Raw genomic sequence first — 24,084 nt, 5'->3', positions numbered from 1 at the left:
GGTCCAAGAGGAGTAGCGCAGCAACCCCGTTGCGGTCAACTGTATTCTTTAGGTCATCCCAGATGGCCAGGAGGGAGGATTCAGTGCCTCTTCCCGGACGGAATCCTGTTTCGAAATCTGAAAGTATGTCATTTTCTTCAATGAATTGTGACATCTGGGCGAACGCTGCTTTTTCTATCAGTTTGCCCAGGAAAGGTCCATTTGTAATGGGTCTGTAGTTGTCGGGGTTCAGCGGGTCCAAGTTTGTTTTCTTCAGTAAAAGGCGTATGTATGACTTTTTGAGTTCTTCTGGAAATATTCCAGTAGTTAAGGAATCGTTGATGATTCTTCTTACTGGAATGGCAGCAGAGGTTATTAAAAGAATTGTCTTGAAAGTTTGTGGCGGACAGGGGTCAGAAGGGCTGCCGGCAGGCCTGCTTGCTTTGACCAGGTCCATAAATTTATCGTGTGAGATGTGTTGGAAGGAACGGAGAGGCTTTATTAGAGCATTCTTGGATAGTTGTTTTGTACAAGGGTTGGTGCTGGTGCTTTGTTTCTGTTGTAAGTATGAGTCCAACGTGTCTGCTTTGTCCTTGTAATGATTTGCCAGTTTGTCTGTGAAATCTTGAGTAACAGGATGAGTTCCTTCTAGGCAATTTGGTTTTCGAAATTCATTGAGTATTTTATAGAATTCTTTATTTGCACATTTAGCGTTTTGAATTCTGTCTGAATAGTACCTTTTCTTAGCTTTTTTGATAGCCGACTTATATAATCTGTTAATTTTTTGTGGGTGAAGTTTGTCTTGTTTGGCATTTGTTTTGAGCCAGGTACGTTGCAGCTTTCTAATTTATTGTTTTATGTTTTTTATTTCTATGTTTCTCCAAGGCGCTTTTTTCCTTTTGTTCTGTTGAGTGGTTTTGAGTGGTATCAGGATGTCAAAAGCTTCATGTAGCCACTCATATAGATTCTGAACAGAATTTATGGTTTCCAGATTTATACTGGATGTTAGTTGTGTTTCCAAGTGTTCAAAATTGAGTTTGTTCCACGGCCGATAGGTGGATGGATGTAAGGTAGTTTTAGGTGAGTCGCTTAGTGTTGTTTTATGTTGGGAAGCAAGCAAGTGGTGGTCTGACCATGTGACTGGAGTTATAGTTTGAAAGGTAACTAGTTCAGTATTAGCAAAAATGACATCTAGGATATGTACAGCGATGTGTGTCGGATTGGGGACAATTATTATTATTATTGGACATTTATAGAGCGCCTGGTTACGCCACCGGCGTGTCCCCGCGCTATGATAAGTGGAGTAGCCGCCCCCCCCGCCCTTAAAAGGCTACCTGCTATATAAGTGGGTTTTAAGTTTGTTCCTGAACAAAATCTCAGACGGTTCCAAGCGCAATTCTAAGGGTAGCGCATTCCAGCACCTGGGAGCGAGGTATCTAAAAGATCTCCCTCCCATGCGCGCCTTCCTTACTCTGGGAACCTTTAGCAGCCCAGTCCGAGAGGACCGAAGATTGCGTGTGGGCTCATAGCAGGTCACCAGACTCTGGAGCGGAGCAGGAGCTTTGCCGCTCAGAATGCGGTGGCATGTGGAAAGGGCTTTAAACTCCCCCCTCTTCCCCACAGGGAGCCAGTGGAGAGCCTGGAGTGCTGGTTTAGGGGGTGACCTCTTGGGGAGCCTAAGCACAAGACGCGCCGCGGCATTTTGGAGCACTTGAAGGCGGCCCAAGACCCTGCCCGTGGCCCCCAGATATAACAAGTTCCCATAATCTAATCGCGAGGTGACCAGGGCGTGCACCAGCATCCTTCGAGCAGCGATAGGGAGGAGATCTAATACTTTCCTTAAGGTTCTCAGAACACCGAAACACACCCCTGCCACCCGGCTAATCTGAGGGCCAAAGGCAAGATCCGTATCCAGCCACACTCCGAGGTTCCTGGCCTCCCGGCATGGGACGGGGACTTTTCCCAGGCAGGGCGGCCACCATGCCGACGACCAAGCAGACGGCCCTCCCCCCACCACGAGCACCTCAGTCTTGCTACCGTTCAACTTCAAACAGTTTGCGGACATCCAGGTTGCCAGGTCTTGCATGCAATCCTTGAAGATGTCCGCTGCAAGGCCGGGTGCACGCGAGAGGGAGATGACCAGCTGCGTGTCGTCGGCATAGGACACCAGGCGCAGACCGTATCCTGCCACAATAGCTGCTAGAGGTGAGACATAGAGATTAAATAGGGTTGAGCTCAGGGACGAGCCCTGAGGCACGCCCTGGCCCAGCCCAATCTCCTTCGAGTAACAGTCACCCAAGCGAACCTGAAAGCACCGGTCTGACAGGAAGGATCTAATCCAGCCAAGCGCTTCTCCTGATACCCCTCCTTCATTCAGACACTGTAGCAAGGTGGAATGTGCTACAGTGTCGAATGCCGCGCTTAGATCCAATAGGATCAAAGCCATGGTTTGGCCCTCATCCACACCCTGTCGTAGAGTTTCGACCGCCATGAGTAGCGCTGACTCCGTCGAATGACGGGGTCGGAAGCCAAATTGAGAGTCATGGAGTAGGGATGCCTCCTCCACAAAATGCATAAGTTGTAGGTTAGCTATTTTTTCCGCCACCTTAGCCATATAGGGCAGGAGAGAGATTGGGCGAAGATTGTCAAGTTTTTCGAAGCTGACATTAGCTTTTTTCTGCAGAGTAAGTACAACTGCTTGTTTCCAAGCATTAGGAACAGTCTGGGACTTAAAGGAGGCATCTAGTAGATGGTGGATATAAGGTTCAAGTACTTGCAAACTGCCCTTCAGCCGACTCGGAGTAGTAGGGTCCCTTGGAGAACCAGATTTTATAGACCCGCAAATGCGGAGAAGTTCCTCAGTCGGAGGGGTGAAAAAGGTGGTTAGTCGCTGTTCCCCTTTGGCCTTAGTGGTTTCCAGGTGCTTAGGGCTGTTGCCAGCCTGCTGAGGGAAGGAGGTGTAGATGTTCGCCACCTTATTTGCAAAAAACTCTGCGATGCGATCACAGCCCTCCGTTGAGCAAAGATTCTTGGGCACCACAGCAGGCTTCCCTACCGAGAGTGATTTATAGATTGAGAAAAGTTCCTTAGTGGACTGCTCTGCTTCTTCAATCCTACTGCTAAAGTACAATGTTTTAGCCTTCCTTATCAGTCTATGGTAGATGCGCCTGCAGTCTATATACTCTGCTTTAGCGTGGGCAGTGTAGGCAATCCTCCATTGCCTTTCAGCGCGTTTACATGCTGCCTTGGCCACCCGCACATCCTCATTATACCATGGTGCCGATCTCTGAGCACGGCCCCCCACTCTTGCCACACCGAGTGGAGCCACCAAATCAAGGGCTTCCGTGATACGCTGGGCCAGGTTGATGTTAATTTCTTCTACTCCCACTCCCCCAGGGTTGCCCTTCGCAGTGAGCGCCTGATTGAATTTAGCTTGAGAGAACGCCGCCCATCTCCGCCTAGGGTGTTTATCAGCAGGAGGTTCTGTCGGTCGTGCTCCCTGCAACCCAATAGTGAACGGGATGAGATGGTGATCCGACCACGGGATAGGGACCGGGTTCTGAGTTTCCACTTGTTCCCAATTTGCGAAAATCGGGTCAAGAAGGTGGCCCAGTTGGTGGGTGGGGTGCTTAACTTTCTGCTCAAACTGCAGTCCTGCCATTGCTTGACAGAGAATCTGATGCAGGTTCAATGCGTCTAGGCCAGTGATTATTGTTTTTGGATGGGTCATATTGGTTTTATCAAACCAAATGTTAAGGTCACCCAGAATGCACAGGTTGGAGTGTATTGTTATCAGATTTGAAACTGTGTCTAGAAGTGCATCTGGGAATGTTGCCTTGCTAGGTGGAGGTCTGTAAAGGAGCAATCAATCAATCAGGAGTTTGTTAAAGCGCGACTACTCACCCGTAAGGGTCTCAAGGCGCTAGGGGTGGGAGGGGTGGGGGTTGCAGGTTCCATTCCATCAAGGAGGGGGTCTGTCGAAGAGCCAGGTTTTGTGGTTTCTTGCGAAGATGGGGAGCAATGTTGTCTGTCTGAGGTGGAGCGGAAGGGCGTTCCATGCTTTGGCCGCGAGGAAGGAGAAGGAGCGGCCTCCCGATCTGGTCTTTCTGGTGCGGGGGACCACGGCGTAGGAAAGCTGGGCTGATCGTAGGGTCCTTTGGGGTGCGTGGAATTTGAGTCGGCTGTTCAGGTATGCTGGTCCGGTGCCGTGGAGGGCTTTGTGTGCGTGGGTGAGCATCTTAAAGGTGATTCTCGCCTCGACGGGGAGCCAGTGGAGTGTGCGCAGGTGCTGTGAGATGTGGCAGTGTTTTGGCAGGTTGAGGACCAGTCTTGCGGCAGCGTTCTGGATGTTCTGTAGCTTGCGGATGAGGTTTTTGTTTATTCCGTGGTAGAGTGCGTTGCCGTAGTCGAGTCTGCTGGTGACCAGGGCGTGAGTGACTGTCTTTCGGTGTTCGAGGGGGATCCATTTGAAGGTCTTACGAAGGAGGCGGAGGGTGTGGAAGCAGGAAGATGAGACAGAGTTTATCTGGCGGTCCATTTTGAGCTCGGAGTCCAGGATGATTCCCAGGTTGCGTGCGTGGTCTGTGGGGGTTGGCGGGTTTCCGAGGGCGGTGGGCCACCAGGTGTCGCTCCAGGCGTCGGGGTTTGGGCCCATGATGAGCACTTCTGTTTTGTTGGTGTTTAGTTGAAGGCAGCTGTTTTTCATCCATTTGGCGACGGCTTCCATGCCTTCTCGAAAGTTGCGTCTGGCGGTGTTGGGCTCGCTGGATAGGGAGAGGATGAGCTGGGTGTCGTCTGCATATGACACGATGTTGAGTCCGTAGGTTCTGACGATGGGGGCAAGTGGAGCCATGTAGACGTTGAAGAGCGTCGGGCTGAGGGAGGAGCCCTGGGGGACTCCGCAGGTGATCGGTGTGGGGTCCGAGAGGAAAGGGGGGAGTCTGACCCGCTGCGTCCTGCCGGAGAGGAAGGAGCAGATCCAGTCGAGGGCCTTGTCCTGGATTCCTGCATCGTAGAGTCTGCGTATTAGGGTGCGGTGGGAGACTGTGTCGAACGCCGCTGATAGGTCGAGGAGGATGAGGGCTACTGTTTCTCCTTTGTCCAGTAAGGTGCGGATGTCGTCTGTTGCGGCGAGGAGGGCGGTTTCCGTACTGTGGTTTTTTCTGAAGCCGGATTGGGAGGAGTCGAGGATGTTGTGTTCTTCAATGAATGTGGCGAGTTGGCTGTTGATGGCTTTCTCAATGACTTTCGCTGGGAACGGGAGCAGGGAGATGGGTCTGTAGTTTGAGGTCGGTGGGGTCCGCTGAGGGTTTCTTTAGGAGGGGGTTGACCTCGGCGTGTTTCCAGTCATCGGGGAACGAGGCGGTCGCCAGAGAGCGGTTGATGGTTTGGCGGAGCATGGGAGCGATGGTGTTGGCGGCTCTGTTGAAGATGTGGTGGGGGCAGGGGTCCGTGGGGGCCCCTGAGTGGATTGACTTCATTGTCTTCAGTGTGTCTTCGGTGGTGAGGGCTGTCCAGTCATCAATCGCTGGTTTCCGGGTGTCGGGGGTGGTTGGTGAGGGTTCAGTGTGTTGGTTGTCTTCGTCGAAGTTGTCGTAGATGCTCTTGATTTTGTGGTGGAAAAAGATGCTGAGTTTGTCGCATAGGTCTTGTGAGGGAGGGATGTCGGTAGACTCGCTGGTGGGTTGGGCGAACTCCTTGATGATGCAGAAGAGTTCCTTGCTGTTGTGTGCGTGGGTGGAGATTCTGTCTTCAATCGCTTTTTTCCTCGTTTCTCTGATGAGTTGATGGTGGGCGTTGGTGGCGGCTCTGAAGTTGTTGTGGGCTTCTGTGGATTTGGTGTTTCTCCAGGCCTTTTCAAGGCGGCGGCATGTGCGCCTGGACTCTCGAAGTTCGGTGGTAAACCATCTGGCTTTCTTGGCACGGGTATTGTTTTTCTTGAGGGGGGCTATGGTGTTGGTGCTGTCCGAGATCCATCTATGCAGGGTTCGGGCTGCGGTGTTGGGGTCGTCGTTTTCCGCGATGGTTGGGGTGGAGTTTTTGAGTGAGGAGGTGAGCTGGTCATCGGTGATTTTGGTCCAGTTTCTTTGTGGAAGCAGGTGCTGGTGTCTGTGGATGGTGGGTGTTCTGAAGGTGAAGTGGACGCAACGATGGTCGGTCCATGGGAGTTTGGTGGTGTGGCTGAAGGTGATGGAGTTTCCTGTAGTGAAGAGGGGGTCGAGGGTGTGTCCTGCTGAGTGCATGGGCTCGGTCACGATCTGGCGGAGTCCAATGTTGTGGAGGTTGTCCAGGAGGGATGTGGTGTTGGGGTCCAGTTGAGGTGGAAGTTGAGGTCTCCCAGCAGGGTGTAGTTGGTGGATGCGATGGCCTGCGGAGAAGGAAGTTACAGGTGGAAGACGGTGTAGGATTGCATCTTGTTAGAAGAGCCTCACAATTCTTTATGGAGATGTTGTCAACTTTAGTGATATGTATTGTTTGCCTGAATACAACAGCTAGACCACCTCCTTTTTTGGCTATACGATTTTGGGTGATTATTTTGATTATTTTGATAACCCCCTCCCCAACACTCAGCGCCTTGAGACCCTAAGGGGTGAGTAGTCGTGCTTGATAAGAACCCTGATTGATTGATTGATGCTCTCATAATTATTTCCCCATCAAATCTGCATCTTTCCCCTTCTACCAGTCATGCTTACATAAATACCTGACTATTCACCCAGAAGTCACAGTTGTTCGTTTGTATGAGGCTGACTTTCTGCTGGTTGCTGCTCTGTATGTAGTGAAGTTCAGTTTCTGTCTTGGTTTTCTTTACTTCACATACTTATTTGGGATGTTCAGTGGAGCGGGTTTGTAGTTCACTCCATATACGCATCCTTCCATCAGGCATTTTTTTCCAAACAACGCCATGTACTCGATTCTCAAAGATACCAAACAAATGAACTATTTGTATGATGTATGTCCGCTTAAAAAGTTAGCATGCTGCACATGACAATGTATGTGAATTAGCAAAAAAGCATACGTTGCACAAATACCCTTACATGCATAAGATGCAAGTTAATGAGCAAATTGCAGCTTGGCCCAAAGTAGAAACATTGCACTCACACCTAAGCCTTTATGTCCGAGACTATATGAGCCCCAGTATTGAGCACACCCAAACATCAGTACCTTGTGGAGCTCCATCTTCTAAGGCTTTCGTCCCTACCCCGCTGAATTGGACCTAAATAGTGTACCCCATATGGCCCAATTACAAGAGGGAAATTTCCCCAGTTACGGTTTTCTATAATGCGACATCAAGTGATCCATGAAAGAAAAGGGTACTTAGAAAGGTCTTATTAGGCTAAGTTATGAGGGTATCCCAGAAGGCAAAGCGATTGATGAATGGGAATAAGTACAGCATTAGCATGAATACATGTCTTGGAGGAAGACATATTTAACCACAGTAATATTATTTGGCTATCCAGCCATATCTTGGAATCGAACCGTCTTAAATCGGGGTCTTTTCCCTACGGAATTCACCCTATGTTGCGTGATTGAACAGGAGAACGAAACTTGGCAACTTGAAGGTCGAGGGAAGTTGGTTTATAATAAAAGGGATAACGATGTGCTAGAAAACATATTGGTTGACATCACTGAAGAAGAAACATAACCTGTAGTACTAATATAAGACCTCAGAATCAGAAGGCCAGGATTCCCATACAGAAAAATGAGAAAACAGTATCAGTCTTAGAAAATTGGATATTTGTTGTATGCAGGAGACCTGAAGTGTGATCCTGGATATACTGCTCAGTTACTAGGAGTAATTTATCTCAGCAAATTGTGCTGGGCAGACAATTAGAAGGTTAACAATGTATCAGTGACTGTTTACAAATGTAAATGAGTCCGAATTACTGGTTATTTCAATTTATATCGGATTAAACACCGAATTGAAGACAATCTTATAAACATGGAATCTCTACGAGTGTTTGAAATGATGCAACCTGTAGAACAAAAACATGACCCTGAAGGCAAAGCACTAGCCGAGTTTCTTCATTCCCTGTATATGAGAGCCTTGAATGGAAGAGGTAAATCAGATTCTCCCTGTAGCTAAGGGGCACAACATTCAGAAAAATCTTTGTGTAGCCTACACTACAAATCAATTTATAATGTAGAGTTATCAGACAAAATGTAGCCGGTAAGGGGGCTTCTTTAAAATACTAATAAAAATGTCCAGTAAGGATGAAATCTGTCTCTGGCACATATTGAAAAACACGAATTGGGCCAAAATGAATCCAAAAGCAAATTGGCTCCTTACTGCTATTAACGCCTGAGGGTTAAAGGCCTTTAGACTATGCTGGTTTCCAGCAAGGAAACCATGCAGATCTCGTTATTAACCCATATAACTCACTGAACAAGATTAATTAACTAGGCCAGTGAACCACATTAACAGACAGAGAATCATACACAGATGATTCAGGCTTTTTACTTTTTATGACTTCAGGTGCAAATTGTGCAAGGGAATGTAGGTTGTGCCAGTATGAAATTGGGTTCCTCTAAACTTATTTTATACGGTTACCTCAGTTTTAATAATGAAAAGAAGAATGTAATTGTGAAAGCATGCCTTACATAATGGAATTAAGACTTGCAATGATGCTGCCAATATTTGTTTGAGCAATAGTAATGTACACCTGTTAAGCTGTGGAACAGATTTTTTTTTAATTATCATTTGAAAGTGAAGCTGCTACATAGTAATACATTGATATTTCATAAAAAAGGAGTCTCATCTTTGTCCCAGTATCCTGCACCCAAACTATTCTTGCCGCAAATAGAAGTAAAGCAATGTAGTGTTGGCATGAAGCTCTTAATTGCAAAATATTAATACACATATTCCACTTTAAACAGTAATGCTCAAATGTCTGCATTAAAACCTTGAATTTATGAGCGACCAAATCCTTTGTGTGGGTTTTCTTCATTTGAATATTCTGTCTTCACAGCCCTTTCCTTTCTTCCATTGTGCACTTGCCAATAGGATGTCTAAAGCCATTAGAATTATATGCAAGCATGACACGAGGCAAGCGAGTCTTTCTTTTGTTTTATTTCAGGAATAAGGCACACCAACAAAGTGCAGTTTTTAGTATGTGAGTCAAATTATTTTCAATATACTCTTTAGTAACTTTGACCTCAGGCATGGTAGCCAACTCTACTAATAGGGCAGTAGGCTACCTTTTGTAGTAGCACTATCGCCTACTTATGCAGCAATCCGAGCCCACGTGCAGAAATTAAAACTACAGCAGCCAGCACAGCCGAATAAAGGCTTCCTGGAACGGAGTGCATACTTAGTAACGAAGGATCTAAACAATTAGAGGCCACAGTGGTGAGACTGGCCATTTGGGAATCCACACTCCAGTTTGAGCCCTGGGACTGGAAATGAAAGATCATGACTTTGCTCACGCTTCTGAGTAAGGGAGTTCAGTTGGCAAATGATAAAGTTAAAAGCTCAGTGTCTGCTGAGAGGAAAAAGCCAGAGAATTGGCATGCTGTGAAGGGTCATCCTAATCCCAGCTTCCATCATGTACTCTTTTCCCCTACTCTACTGCAAATGACTCAATGTTATAGCATGTAATGCTTGCCGTGTTAACTCTTTTTAGTCTAAAATTTGTGTGTACAATCTCTGACACTATGGTTAGATAGAAATGGTGTTCTAGCTCAATATCAGATTTTTTCACTTATCAGCACAAGACATAATACACCCTTTTCATGCCAGCATTCAATTACTTGTTATATATGTAAAGATTCCCAACACCTACGCTAGGTGTTGTAGTAGGGCCTGAGGCCTGCTTTGCACGCATGTTATGTTAGCATGGCTTATTAGAAGTTTAAACGCCATTTTACCTTTTGCTGCTTTTGCACATGACACTGCATAGCTGTTTTTGTACGTTAGCCTTCACGAAGGTCTATACATGAGAAAATGTTTGTTTACGGCATCTCTAGACTTACATCATGCCCCTAGACTGAACAATGAGTGCTGAGCCGTCAAGGTTATCAAAACATGTTAGCTGTTTTTTTACATGTCCGTGTAATGCTCTCTAGACACAACAGTTTGGCAGCTGTGATCCAAGTAATATTCTGGCTTCCTTATTATCACACACTCGCCATGATTTCACACACTTGGAAGATTCTCGTTTCCAGGGAAGTAGAGAGACTATGCTGATCCAGATGTAATTTACTCTTACTGAGCGTAAAGGTAAAGGGGTCCCCCAAAACAAGCCCAAGAGACCTTCTTTAGTTTATAATACATAGTTCCTATAAAGGGAGGGTGTTAAAACTAGGCACTATAGGACCTGTTTTCACCATCAGTGTAATATGATTCCTCCCTTTGTTTTTTGTAGAATTGTAACCATGCTGACCATATTATTTGTAATCATATGTCTGTTTATGTTGGCTAAGATACTGCACATGAGATCATGTCGTTAAAATAAATATTTTAACCTTACTGTGTCTCTTATTTGCTCCTGTTGTGGACTCGTATGAGAGTTTAACAAAAGAGTGTTCTCCCTTTCCACTGTTCCTGAGATGGTCCTAAGTCGCATGTTCTAGGTTGTCTAATCATTGGTTACTTTGCTATAGGACGAAGAGCTAATGTGACACCCCAGTTTCAGAAGAAGAAAGTTGCTGCTGTAACAGTGAGATATGCCACAGATAGTGAGAATGCAGCAATCAGACATGGGCGCTGATGCTGTTGGAGGGCACGGCGGAGATTACCATAGTGCGAGAGGCCCTGCGTCCACTACTAAAGGTGACAGCGAGTGACACCTTCGTTGTAGTCGAGACAGCTCACACTAGAGTGGCAGCACCTGACAGGCTTTATTAAATTGTCCTTGTAATTGAAGGTGACATAGAACGTACCATAAAAGGGGTATTTTGGGAAAATCTAACTACTACCTATGATATATTGTTGGCTGAGGTCGACTGGCCCACTCCTTTTGTCTTAGGTGCTCCCCAAGGGAGGTGGTAATCCTCCCTAGTTTCGCGCACACAGTGCCGAAAGAGCAGGCGCTGCATTTTACAGAAGATTGGGCTAAGGCGCCTGCGCCGGCTTTGTACCGTACTCACTGTGGGTGGGCCACATTTTCCCCTCGACATGAGATTCCTTTGCGGTCAATGCCACAGCCTCAACCCAAATACCCCATACGGCAAGAAGCAAAAGTTACTGTTGTGGAAACCCTTGAACAATTGGAATATCAAGGTGTAATTGAAATGTCTGTGTCTCCGATGAATAACCCCCTTTTTACTGTGACCAAACCTGATGGTTCGTACAGTTTGGTATTGGATTTCCACCACTTAAACTCACATTGTCGTACGTGCGCGGTGCAGAATACTCACAGTTCTGCTTTGTCTCGTGCGTAAAAGGTTCAAAACTACACTTGACATATCCAATGTTTTTTTTTCCCCCACAATCTGTTCCCACTTAGTAGTCAATGGATAGCTTTTACCAGTGGTGGCAAACGGCGCCACTTTCGCCGTTTGGCTATGGGCTATAAGAACTGTCCGGGCGTATTTGCCGCTCGTGGTGCCTCTCTCTTGGAGGGTATCGACACAGATGCATGTTCGTATGTGGATGTCATTTATCTCACTGACGACAAATTATGGCCGCATCTGTGCCGAGTGGACCCCGTAATTTGTAATTTTGCGGATTTTGGCTACAAATTTAACTTTGCTAAATTTCAATTGCAGAGTACACAGTGTTGGTCCTGGGCTACGAGCTCAACAATGAAGGTCGAGGTTTGGCTCCTCACTTCCTGGAGAAATGCTCACTTTTGCGAGCTCCAACTACACTGAAGAAACTGCAATCCTTACTGGGCTTTTTGAATTTCAGGCGTACCTACATTCCCAAATGTGCCCAGCGTATCAAGCCTCTTTACACTTGGATACAACCTACTTTTTCCAAATCGTGCTGGCTGCCTGAGCATTCAGCCATCTTGCAATCTTTGCAGGCTGATCTGCTTGAATCTAAATTCTTGCTGACCTAGAATAACCACACCAAACTGGTAATAAGAATTGTGCCAGGGACGGTGGGTTTCACGTACCTCACTTTTAATGAGGGTGACACAGTCCTTATCGCTTACAAGTCACACTTGTACACTTCAGCTAAGTTGCGGTCTTCCACTGTGGAAAAAGTTTTGACAGCAGTGCAAATGGCGATTCTTAAGGAACGTGCACTCCCGCAGGGAAAACGCATTTTGGTTATTACTCTGTATCCTGCCTTGGAGGCAGTGACGAAAGCCAGTGTACCAAATTCTAAAGCTTTGCACCCTCGGTGGATACAATGGGCCACGTCTTTGACATCTCCGGATGTCACGTTCATTTTTGATTCCTCACTGCAGACTCAAGAGTACTTGCAACATGAATTTGTTCATCCTGCTCCTCTGACTATGCGCCCACTTGAGGATTTCCGTTGTATCATTTACACTGATGGCAGCGCGCAAGCGGCTACGGTTTCAAAGCACGCATATTCTTCGGCCTGCGCAATTGTGGTTGGTACTATGGTGGATGGTGAATTCAAGTCCGATGTCGTGCATACTCAGACATTAGGGGAATGTACCGCCCAATTGGCAGAACTCCATGCTCTGATGCTCCCATTGGAGTACACGGACCCCAGTGTGACCACTCTAATTGTAAGTGACTCTTGCTACAGTGTTCAATCCTACAATGACAATCTACCCTTTTGGACTCAAAATCATTATCGTGACTCCAAGGGGCGCACAATAAAACATAAAATGATCTGGTACGGGTGGCTGAGCTTTAAGAGCGGCTGCCACTTGTTTTTGTGATTCATACTCTGGGTCATCAGCGTGTTGGAGTTCACGCTGTTGGCAACTGTCTCGCAGACGAGGCTGCGAGCACAGCAGTTGCAACATATGCAGTAGCAGCGGTTACACGTTCAAAAAGTAAGATTGATGATGACATCTTGGCAGCTATCGCCGTAACAGAGAAGGGAGGTAATTACCCTAGGGGTTTCCCTTCTAAATACTCTTATCATTTAGGCCCTGAAAAAGTTCCTTATGTGAGAATTAACGACGTTGGTGACAGGTTATTACCCAACGCAGACCGCAGGCAGGTTTTGATTACAGCAGACCATGCAGGGATGGCTTTGGCGAATGCCGGCGTGTCAGCTACTGTTTCTTTTCTCCAGCAACGATATTGGTGGCGGGGTTTGTACAAACACATGTGTGATTATGTCCTTCAATGTGGCATTTGTCAGCAAATTAAGCCTTCTTCTGCTGCACGCCCGCCCCAAACTCAGTTGTACATATCTAATAAACCACTTGTGTGTGTTTATTTAGATCACTGCGGTCCTTTCTCATCTGATACTACGTATAAGTACATCTTAATAGCAGTTGACTCTTGCATGCGCTTTGTGTGGCTATGGCCTCAAAGGAGTGCTGATTCCAGGACTGTCGTAAGGGATTTGTGTGTTTTTGTGGAAATTTTTGAGCGTGGTACCTTCCATTTGGACTAGGTTAAGCATTCGCCTCTAAGGCGTACAAGGATGCCATGGCTTCATTGGGGGTCCAGGTCAAATTTTAATCAATCGAACCCTGATGCATTTTATTTTAAGTTGACTGAGAAGTTCTCTTCCAAGGTTAGACTTATCCACAATAAATTACTGTATTCGAAGTCCTTTATTGACCAATTGGCTGTTGGGGGCTATGAAATGTGGAAAAATACCATTGATCTTAAATCTGTTTGGGGTTCTAAAAGTTGGCAAGCGCAAGGCACTGAGGCTTTGCATTGTGCATGTCTCATCCCAAACCATATGTTGTTTCTGAATGCTACTATTTCACAAACCACCTGCTTTGAATTGGCTACTTCTAAAAGATGAAATGCTCCTTCATTTCTTAATTTGGGTGAATACCCCCATTGGAATAATTATACCAGTACTTCCCTAACTGATTTACAAGCCCTGTTAAAAATTCCTCTTTTAATGCCTCCAGCATTAATCCTGAAGGCTGGTTGCTATGGCAAAAAAGTGCAGACTCCTGCCAGCATCGTTTTCTGGGTCTAACCCCTGGCTATACAGAGGTTAGAGTAGATTCCCGTTTTCAGACTCAACATTCAGTCACCACCTATTCTGTAGGCAAATTATGTCAGAGTTGGCTCAAACACTCGACCTTAGCGTCTGTTAAGCTACATTTGTCCAAACTGTCTGACACCGTCGATTTAAATGATTTTGTTAAAGGTCCTGCTGCAGGCAGATCGATAAGATGGATATATGCTGCTTACAACGAGGTTTGGAAACTGTCCCAGATTGAAGCTGCTTCTAGGCTCAGAGCTATAGATCAGGCCAATTTAGAAAAAGTGCTTGCCGTTGTAGATAATAGCATTAACACCCTTTCCTCCCGCATTTACACATTGGACAATATTGTTTGATCTGTTGTTGATATTGTGAAAGAAGACGTTGCTGTGCTGTACCATGGATAGAATCAATTGCGTTCTGTTATGCAGTTTGCATGGACTCTTTAAACGTTGAAAAATGGCAAAGTGCCATGGGTCTACATAAACACAAGTTTGTTATTCTAGCCTTTTATTTTGACTGATAAACAACAATTTATGTCAATGAAAGATGACACTTTTTCACTATTGCATATTAAAAAGCTGGAGCCCTTACCGTTTTCAGGGCCGAGTTGAATTCTGCAGTTTGCCTTATCCATGGGTTGTTCACTCTACCTTTTCCCCGGTTTAAATTTGAGTCTTGCATGAAACATTATGCTATAGGTAGATTTGAACCTTTAGGTAGTGCTTATCTCCATGAAGTGTGGAATCTCCCATTCACACATAGGTGCTTTAGGGAAGGAAAGGAAGTTTATTTAAAAGGTGAAGATTGCATATCCACACCAGATCATTCATTAGTCTGTAGGAATCTGCAATTGCACGGTTCTTGCAATGTCCCGGCGCCAAATCTTGCGTGTGTTTTGAAAGGCACCCCCACCCCTGCTATTACACCGACTTTCACACTGCTTGCAAATGGTAGTTACTTATTATTAAATAATGAAGATTGTTGTGGTATGCTTGCGGATATTCCTTATATCATTACAGTTTCCCGATTGTGTGGTTTGCTGTAAGAATGTCTTGTTTCCTCCTCCACATGGGAGGCTCGATGTTTCCATCTGGGATTCTATTCCGACCTTGAAAGCAGAGTTCAACAAGATGAGTCGAATAAGAGCTCTTTTGTCCCAGAAGGAAGTCCCCCTTACATCTGCGCGTGAGATATTCATCCTTCACGTTACAAATACTCGTACTGAGGTGAATGCCTTATTAAACACAGACCTGCCCCTGCATTTCGGTGCATTGATTCACACAATCTTTAATGCCTTGTTGACCACTGGCCTGGCACACTTTTTTAAAGTAGTATGTTCTGGCCTTGTGACCTCATTTCAAACTAAATTTGGTGTGATCCCTGCATTTTTTCCATTCGATTTTTTCGAGTATATTTGGCGGGTTTGCCGTTAGTTCTCGCATTGGGAGAGGGCATACTGCTGTTAATTTGTTTACTCCAGAATGGATGTACAGTCTGTGCACCACGACGATCTGCCCCGGCTGCTCCAGCTTCGTAACCGGATGCTAGAATACTATGGATCGCTGCCTCTGGCGACTCAGAGTGTGGCGAATGGTTTATCTTTACGGTTCTCATTCTTCACTTGCGTGCAGCCTATTTTCCATTTCCTGGATTGTAGATTTGAATGGGCCCTGGATTTGTGTCTCTGCAACATGGTGTCTCCTGATCTGGATTTTAATCTACTAATGAGTCCCTTAGTTGCTCATGAAATAGATTGTTGTAGTTTCGGGATTATGGCCTGCTCAGCGGCTCATGGGGTTCTAGGCAATTGGAACATTTGGACTGCTGCCAATGACTTTCTGGCGCACAGCTACATTGAAGTAAGACCGAGTTGTCCTCTGATGGTGCTAAAGAGTATGTATGTTCATTTCCATTACTTAATTGGATGGCTGAAATGTTAATGGATGATTACAACGACTTCCTATTGGAGGCTGTTGCGACGTATGGTGCCTATACGCTGTTGGATTGAAGTGTGACTTTTTCTGCTTCATAGACATGTACTGAACTTGTGAGGATTTTTTTCTCCCCTGGTACTGCCTTTAAATTTTTCTTACTTTATGAAGACTTTTTTCACACCATGGCCACCCGTGATTGTTTTCACTAACTTGGTTTCTTTTTCATTTGAGTTTTACTCCCAATTATCAAGTTTGGCAAAATTCCTGAACTTGGTTCTGTCTCATTCGAACTTAAACTTCGCGTTCTATGAATCTTGCCCCCTTTATTGTGCGTTCCCCAAACAAGGGAGGGTGTAGTAGGGCCTGAGGCCTGCTTTGCACGTATGTTATGTTAGCATGGCTTATTAGAAGTTTAAATGCCATTTGACCTTTTGATGCTTTTGCACACAACACTGCATAGCTGTTTTGGTACGTTAGCCTTCACAAAGTTCTACACATGAGAAAAGGTTTGTTTTCAGCATTTCTAGACTTACATCGTGCCCCTAGTCTGAACAGTGAGTGCTGAGCCGTCAAGGTTATTAAAACATGTTAGCTGTTTTTCGACATGTCTGTGTAACGCTCTCTAGACACAACAGTTTGGCAGCTGTGAGCCAAGTAAGATTCTGGCGTCCTTATCACACACTCGCCATGATTTCACACACTTGGAAGATTCTCGTTTCCAGGGATTCAGAGAGACAATGCTGATCCAGATGTAATTTACTCTTACTGAGCGGAACGGTAATGGGGTCCCCCAAAACAAGCCCAAGAGACCTTCGTTTATAATACATAGTTCCTATATAGGAAGGGTGTTAGAACCAGGCGCTATAGCACCCGTTTTCACGATCATTGTAATATGATTCCTCCTTTTGTATTTTATGGAATTGTAACCATGCTGACCATATTATTTTTAATCATATGTCTGCTTATGTTGGCTAAGATACTGCACATGAAATCACATCGTTAAAATACATATTTTAACCTTACTGTGTCTCTTATTTACTCCTGTTGTGGACTGGTATGACAGTATACAACAAAACAGTGTTCTCACTTCCCACCATTCCTGAGATGGTCCTAAGTCGCATGTTCTAGGTTGTTTAATCACTGGTTACTTTGCTATAGGACGAAGAGCTAATGTGACACTGATGGTAGCTGGTTGGGGTTTTTCTAGGTACGGAGGTGAGTTTCTGGTACACCACAATTCACTGACGTCCTAGGTTTCTGAGCACAGTTATGTGTATGAGCAGGATCTTTGCAACAGTGTCAAGCAAAGATATTGCTGTACCGGTCAGCAACTATAGCGAACTACACACTGATGTATATGTGTTTACTTTCTGAGAGTATAGACTGCACAAAATCCTCACCTATGTACTCAACCTCAACATCGGCCAGGGGCTTTATGCTGTTCTCGAATGTGACTTTTCCAATATCTACTCTGCCAACTGTATCATAGACGTGCTTTGTTTTCCTCATCAGTTCTTCTGTCCTCGTTCTGATGTGCTCTGGAGACAGGTCCCATTTTAAAAGGTTTCTATTAACAGCAGTATAAGTAGATGTCCTGTTTTTCCCACAGGTGACATCCGGTACCAAAGCCATTTTCAGGAGCACCTTGATTCTGCAAAACATTTAAGAAAAGAAATACACAAAAATGTCAATGCCGTTTTTTCATGACAAAAACAGTAAGAAGATAATGTACAATATCTAAAAAATAAATCTGTAATTCTGTTCCATTCCTAAATACATTATTTCTGTCAGATTACCGTAAAAGTGCAAATGTCATAAAAACATACAATATGTAAAAATAACCATCATTAAAAGTGCATGTTCACAAAATCAAACAATTTCCTTAAGTGAGTGATATAATATCTTCCAAAATTCGTTTAACCTCACAAGAGCATAGACCCACAATCATAGGAGTTTAACCAGATGTAATGCAACATGTTAAAAAACTATTCCGTGCCTATCTTGGGGTGTCTTGCTCATGGGGCTGATTATTTGGTATGCACACCGTTTGCTGCTTGATGTTTGCTCATCTTGATTGACTTTGGACATAATTATATACCCGGAAATACCATTATTTAGCATGCATTGTACTTATATATGTTTGAATGTTCCTCACCCATTGCTGTATCCGCCCTAACCCTCTGTGAAGGTTTCGGACACCTACTAGATTATTGCACGCGTCTTGTATAATTATGTAATGAACAAATGTTTTTGCTTCCCAATACTGTATTCCTCTCGCCCAAAATTGTGAAGCGCTTTGATACCCGTAAGGGTCATGTTCACGGTATACAAAACTTTATAAATAAATATTTCCAACTGATTTTTGGACCAATGAGGAATGATTCCTTTAAGATTTTGAGTCTCACTGAGCGCATTGAAATTTAGAAAGTGGGGCCTTAATCTAAGGACAGCTCCAGTGATCAAACAATACACTTCACGGCCCTAAATCAAGCCGCAGTGGTTCCATTGCCTCATTTTCTACGCTATTTATATACACCTATACCATAAAAACATAGCATACCTTTGAATAAAAAAAAGAGTACTTACAACCAAGTATTCAATATCCCCGGCTAGGAACCTTGGTGTTCTTATGTACCCAGCCCTTTCTTTTGATCCTCAGGTCAATAGAACAGTATCCACCTGCTGCAACATCATCCGGATGCTTAAAAAGATTGCTCCATACTTGTCATCTGAGGCACGCAAACAGTCAACTGTGGCCCTGGTGTCCTCCAGGTTAGATTACTGCAATGCGCTGTATGGAGGCATCAATAAGAAATCCCTCCATCGCCTTCAAACTGTTCAAAATGCTGCAGACAGAATAGTCCTAAATTTACCTAGGCTTTCATCAGTAACCCAAGCCAGGAATGACCTCCACTGGCTTCCTATACAAGCCAGGATTTCCTTTAAGATCATCTGTCTTACACACAAAGCTCTATTTGGTGCTGGTTCGGAAGGCATAAAAACCCTCATCAGCCCCTACATCCCTAATAGAACACGTCGGTCCTCCTCGAAGAATCTTCTTTCTGTCCCCAGATTTAATAAGTCTAGATGGGGTGGCCGAGCCTTCTCTACCATTGCCCCGAAACTATGGAATAGTCTCCCTCCTGAACTGTCTAGCTAACCATCCCTGTCGATTTTCCGGAAGCACCTGAAGACTTGGCTCTTTTCTCAGGCCTACTAACCTACTTCTTGTCTTGTCTGCCTTCTTGCCCCTATCTCTGTGTAGCTATGCACCGTGATGCCCCCCCCCCCCCGGGCTAAGTTCGCGCAATATAAGTCTCATTCCATTCCATTCCCTCAATAGACTAGGTTAAAAGCTGGATTATGGAATTATTCTATTAAATTGGACTGCATCTGTGTACCTTTTACAACAATTCAACCATAATACAGTTATATTTTACCAGCGTGGGGTCCAAATGGTCTCCTAACACCTTTACATATAAATCCTGCCCATTAAAATGCTTTACTCGTATTAGAACAGGCAAACCCGTAATATATTCTGACCTGGACCCGCCCGCGAAGGGATGGCCATTAGGCTTAGATGGCACTGCTAGGCTCTCGGGGAATACGTGTGCGCACCTAATATCCAGTGGGATATGATAATTGGGTAGAGAGGTAGGACTTTCCACCATTAGCAGGCTAGCAGGTTTCAGGAAGATCCAATTGATCACCTCGTTTCTCTGACTAAAATTCCTGCAAACCTCCCCCACCACCCCTCCACAAGTAACCTGGTCATACCCCGCAACGTGCACTGATCTGACTTAAGTCTAAATAGTAAGGCCCAGGAAAGGCTTACACGCACACATCACAAACAAAAATCTTGAGACTGCAAATAGGATCGTTGTTGAGAATAGTATTTCAGAAGCCAAAACTCTTCTGCACAATGGGAAGTTCCCAGATTTCTGCATCGCTGTATCAGCCATCTTAATCTAGCTTTTTTGAAGCCAGGACAGAAGAGAAATATATGAAGTTCAGTTTCCTCAACATTTCGGCACGCCAGACACCATAAAAATGTAGTGCCAGCCCATTTGTTGGAAAAGGAGCGCAGGGAGTGACCCATGCTTGAATTGGACATACAGTTTCCTTGCTAGGGCTGGCTGCATTTTATCTAGGAAAGGTTCCACATTGTAATGGTCTTTAATTCTCATAAAGGTTACTGTTGGCAAACAGAGGGCTGAGCTCCTATGAAGGAGAGAAAGTTGTCCTACCCTGTAGCTCCTAACAAGTTCCTTCCTTAGTGTTACAGTAGTCATGACACTTCTGGGTTGCTCCACATGCTTGTTCTTCGTATGCTGTGGAATGTGTTCCTAATGCACGTGAGCCAGGCTAATTTCTCTGCCCCGGGGAGACCCATTACCTCCTTTAATTCAGACCTGTATGAAACCTGTTCCGGAGTCTCCCACATACGTTGAAGAAGGATATCGGTCTGAGAACTATTTCTTCTGCAATCGATCTAACACCTAGATCCAGTCATAAGGGAACATGTGAAGTGTTGGGGGGAATCCAAGGAGCTGCCTAATCTTGGTTATATTTTTCGTTGGACAGGGCCTCCAAAGTTTAGCCCCATTCATAGCGGCGCCCCTGGTTTGCACTTTCTAGATCTCAGCAATGGGACCAATCGGTTTACAAAATGAGTTCCTATACACTTTGTCCAGCCCCCCCTGTTGTCTGTGCTAACTTGATGCTCGTTTTGTCTTTTTGTGTTGTCCATTCAATTTTTTTCGTTACGGTAACCCCTAGCAAACACGGATACCCTCAAGCGGGTACCGTTCAGGGCAAGGGCGTGTCGTGTTTATTGGGTTGAAGACCATATCATTGGTCTGCTTGATATTAATCTGGATATAAATTTGGGGGCCACACTTGTGGGCATTATTTAATGCTGTGCTGCGGGGAGTGCTGATCCCCAAAACTTGGGCTGGAGCTGAAATCTTCCCAGGCTATAACAGTCCCGTCAACTACAGTCCCGTCAGTTTAATCGATGTAACGCAGAAAGTCTTTGCCTGGGTACTATTGGCACGCCTCCAGGACTAGTGAGGTAATATGAATTATTATGGTCAATTGTGTCCCCTAACGTGAACCCCACCGTCTCCATGTACGAGCTTAAAGTGCATGTAACTTCCCTCCTCGACCTGCTATGAAGACGCAAATACATTTGCGTCCAACGTTAACATGTCCTCTTTCAGATCCACCATGAATGGATCGATAATTCAGTTCCTAAGTATGCCTTGCCAACGTCTTTTCATAGTGCACTTTCACGTTTTCCTAGCCCTGCAGAGCTAGGCCCTGATTTCTGCCATCGAGCCCTTTCTGTTCTCTGCCTCCTGAAAGCTGCAACGCAGGATGCATCCCTGACCTCTGTCCTACTCCCTGCGCGGCGAGCGGTGCCCGGCTCGGCCTGCTTGCCTGCCAAAGACAGTATTTTGCCTTCAAGTTATCAGTATAGCCGAGTTCAGCTCCTCGAAAACACATTCCAGTCTAGTAGAATAGATAAACATTTCCCCGGCTGCAGAGCAAAGGGCCCGGCCTCTCTGTCTCCATGCAAGTAATTCATTGCTCCCGTTACCATGGTAGGCCCATGGCCCCTCGCATTACACGCAGACACGTAGTCACATATGCACGCATTAATAGTCAGTATAGAGTAGCCTCTGCCCAAGAGACCTTTCCTTCTAGATCATATAGTTCCCTAAACACAAGATATCAGATATGATTTAGGAACGAGTCGATCTGACATGCCAGACTTCTGTCTCTTTCCTCTAGTGCTAAATGTCAAGTCCCCTGCACCCTCCAGCCTCACGTCAGTCACACGTCATGCTGCTGCGCGCGCATCCTTGCTACAGATTTCCGCTGACACTGCAAGATTCCACTATGTATCCACCCACTTGTGACACTTTCATGTGACGTTTCTAGCACACACCTCTGTGTACGCCCTCGTGCACGCCTTTCTGTTACGCACATGTGTTCTTATCTCGTTTCTCTCAGCTGTTACGCCTTCTGTATCCATCACCATTATATGCATTTACTATAAATATTGTATTCTGTCAATAAAGTATTGTCTATCCCTTCCTGATCCTTTATGGTGAAAGGAACATGATACCCTGGTTCGAACCATTCCATTTTATGGAATAAAACCCTTATAAACTCAGATATCACGGATTTTGCCTCTTATTTTCGACTGAGTTATTTTTATTGAACTTTACTGCATAGAAATTCCGACGGTAAATATTTATTTACCACACTAGATGGAGGATCAGAACATCTCAAGTCCTTTCCAGGCGGGATTTAGGAAAAACACCTCTACCTTAGATCAAATTTTCAGGCTCCAACTCCTACACTGGATAACAGTGATCCTAGAGGGAGGTAGCTGTTAGCTAATATTTAAAAACTGCATTCGACCTGGTACCCAGGGACAAGTTACGGTCTGTATTAAGTGACATTGGAGACCCCACATATCTCTGTCATATGATTAGGAGACTGCATGAAGATAACTGTGCCCTAAGTAGGTAGGGGAAATAAGGCGAACTCACTGCGCCTCTTATTGTCAACAGAGGAGTCAGAGAGGGATGCATGTTAGCTCCCACCATGTTTTTTTTATATATCAATGCACTGGTATACTAATTGAATAAGGAGAAGGACACCGATGCCCTGAAAATTTTACAAAACAAAGTACCGGCAATGATGTTTGCAGACAACACTCTCCTGCTCTCCAAGTCACCAATGGGCATTCAGAGGATTCTTGTTAGCTTTTGTGCTTTGTGCAGCAATACCAGGCTGGAGATTAATATTTATTTTATTTTATTTATAAAGTTTTAAATAGCGCAAACAAGATCCCGAGGGATATCAGAGCGCTTTACAGTGCAAAATAAATACAATACAGGCCAGTGCTCAATTTGGCCAAACAGAACTCATTGTCTTCCACTAGGAGACTCATCTCAGAAATACTCTGGGCCAACCATCATCCTCTTTTCTTTTGTTAGACTATCATAGTACATCTTAAAGTTAAAAATCTGATTTTCATACAAGTGACAATATGATATTGGACAACTAATCCCACCTCTTCATATTTTTGGCAAAAGCGGAGATTTCGAAATCTCACCTTACTTTGCACCTCCCTCACCTCCCCTAAACCATAGAAGTCTTTGGATTACTTGAGACTGAAATGTTGTAATCTGGTTCACTGTACTCCCACTTACAACAGCTGCAAATGGTTCAGAATAAGGCATTATGCACGGCAACATTTAGGAAACTTGGCAACATCTCAGCAGTTTAGTGGTCACTGCACAGGCTATCACTGAGAAATGGCATAACATTTTAGGGTCACTTGTGCAACATTTAAATGGCAGCATACTCAAGTAAAAAAAGGTCATGTGTGTTATTGGTCATTTTTTTTGATAATCAACTTTATTGAGTATATAAAAAACAAGAGAATTTATTGGTTGCAGCTCAGAGATCAACATATACATTGGAAGTAAATCAATAAGACATAGTGGCGGGTGCAGTCCAATCCAGCCCAGCCCAGCATCACATCTTGCATTACAGTAACAGTGGAGCATAGAGGATTAGAAATAGTAAGAATTATGGCGGGATCATGTTGAACCATTTCCCCCATATTTTGTGGAACAATTCTGGGGAGCCTCAGGATTCGAACAGAGCCTCCTCCTGGGTGCCATACCAGTCCACCCCCCTCCTCCACCCCCCCACAGTAGGAGCAGCGGCACGCGACCAGTACTTTGCTATGTCCCTTTTGGCCACAGCCACCGATGTCCCCAGTAGGCGCTTGTCCGTCCTGGAACCATCCAGGCTGTCGAAGATCCCCAGCAGCATCCGCAACGGGTCGTGAGGAACCTCCCACCCCAGGGCCTGTGTGAGCTCCCGCTCCACCCCACTCCAGAACCTCTCCAGCACCGGGCAGAGCCAGACCATATGGTAAAAATCAGCGCGGGATGAGCCGCATTTCGGCCAGTCTGGGGAGGGTCGCAAACGGGCGCGGAAGAGTCGCTCAGGGGTAAGGTAAACCGCATGTAGGTAGTATATCTGCACTAGGCGTTGCCTGGAAGATGTGGTTAGGGTTCTAGGTGCCATAAG

The 24,084-nt window shown here is 45.2% G+C and overlaps 1 protein-coding gene across 1 annotated transcript in view; it reads right to left on the bottom strand.

Annotated features, from left to right (window-relative positions):
* NLN (neurolysin) overlaps positions 1-24,084 on the bottom strand; it is a 282,536-nt gene that overhangs the window by 243,540 nt on the left and 14,912 nt on the right. Inside the window, exon 2 of the mRNA XM_086960698.1 lies at positions 17,364-17,614. Coding sequence (XP_086816824.1) covers positions 17,364-17,614 — 251 coding nt within the window. The remainder of the gene's footprint in view (positions 1-17,363; positions 17,615-24,084) is intronic.

This window comes from Lissotriton vulgaris, chromosome 3_1 (assembly GCF_964263255.1).
Source record: "Lissotriton vulgaris chromosome 3_1, aLisVul1.2, whole genome shotgun sequence".
Taxonomy (NCBI): Eukaryota; Metazoa; Chordata; class Amphibia; order Caudata; family Salamandridae; genus Lissotriton; species Lissotriton vulgaris.
This window is presented reverse-complemented; position numbering and strand designations above follow the sequence as displayed.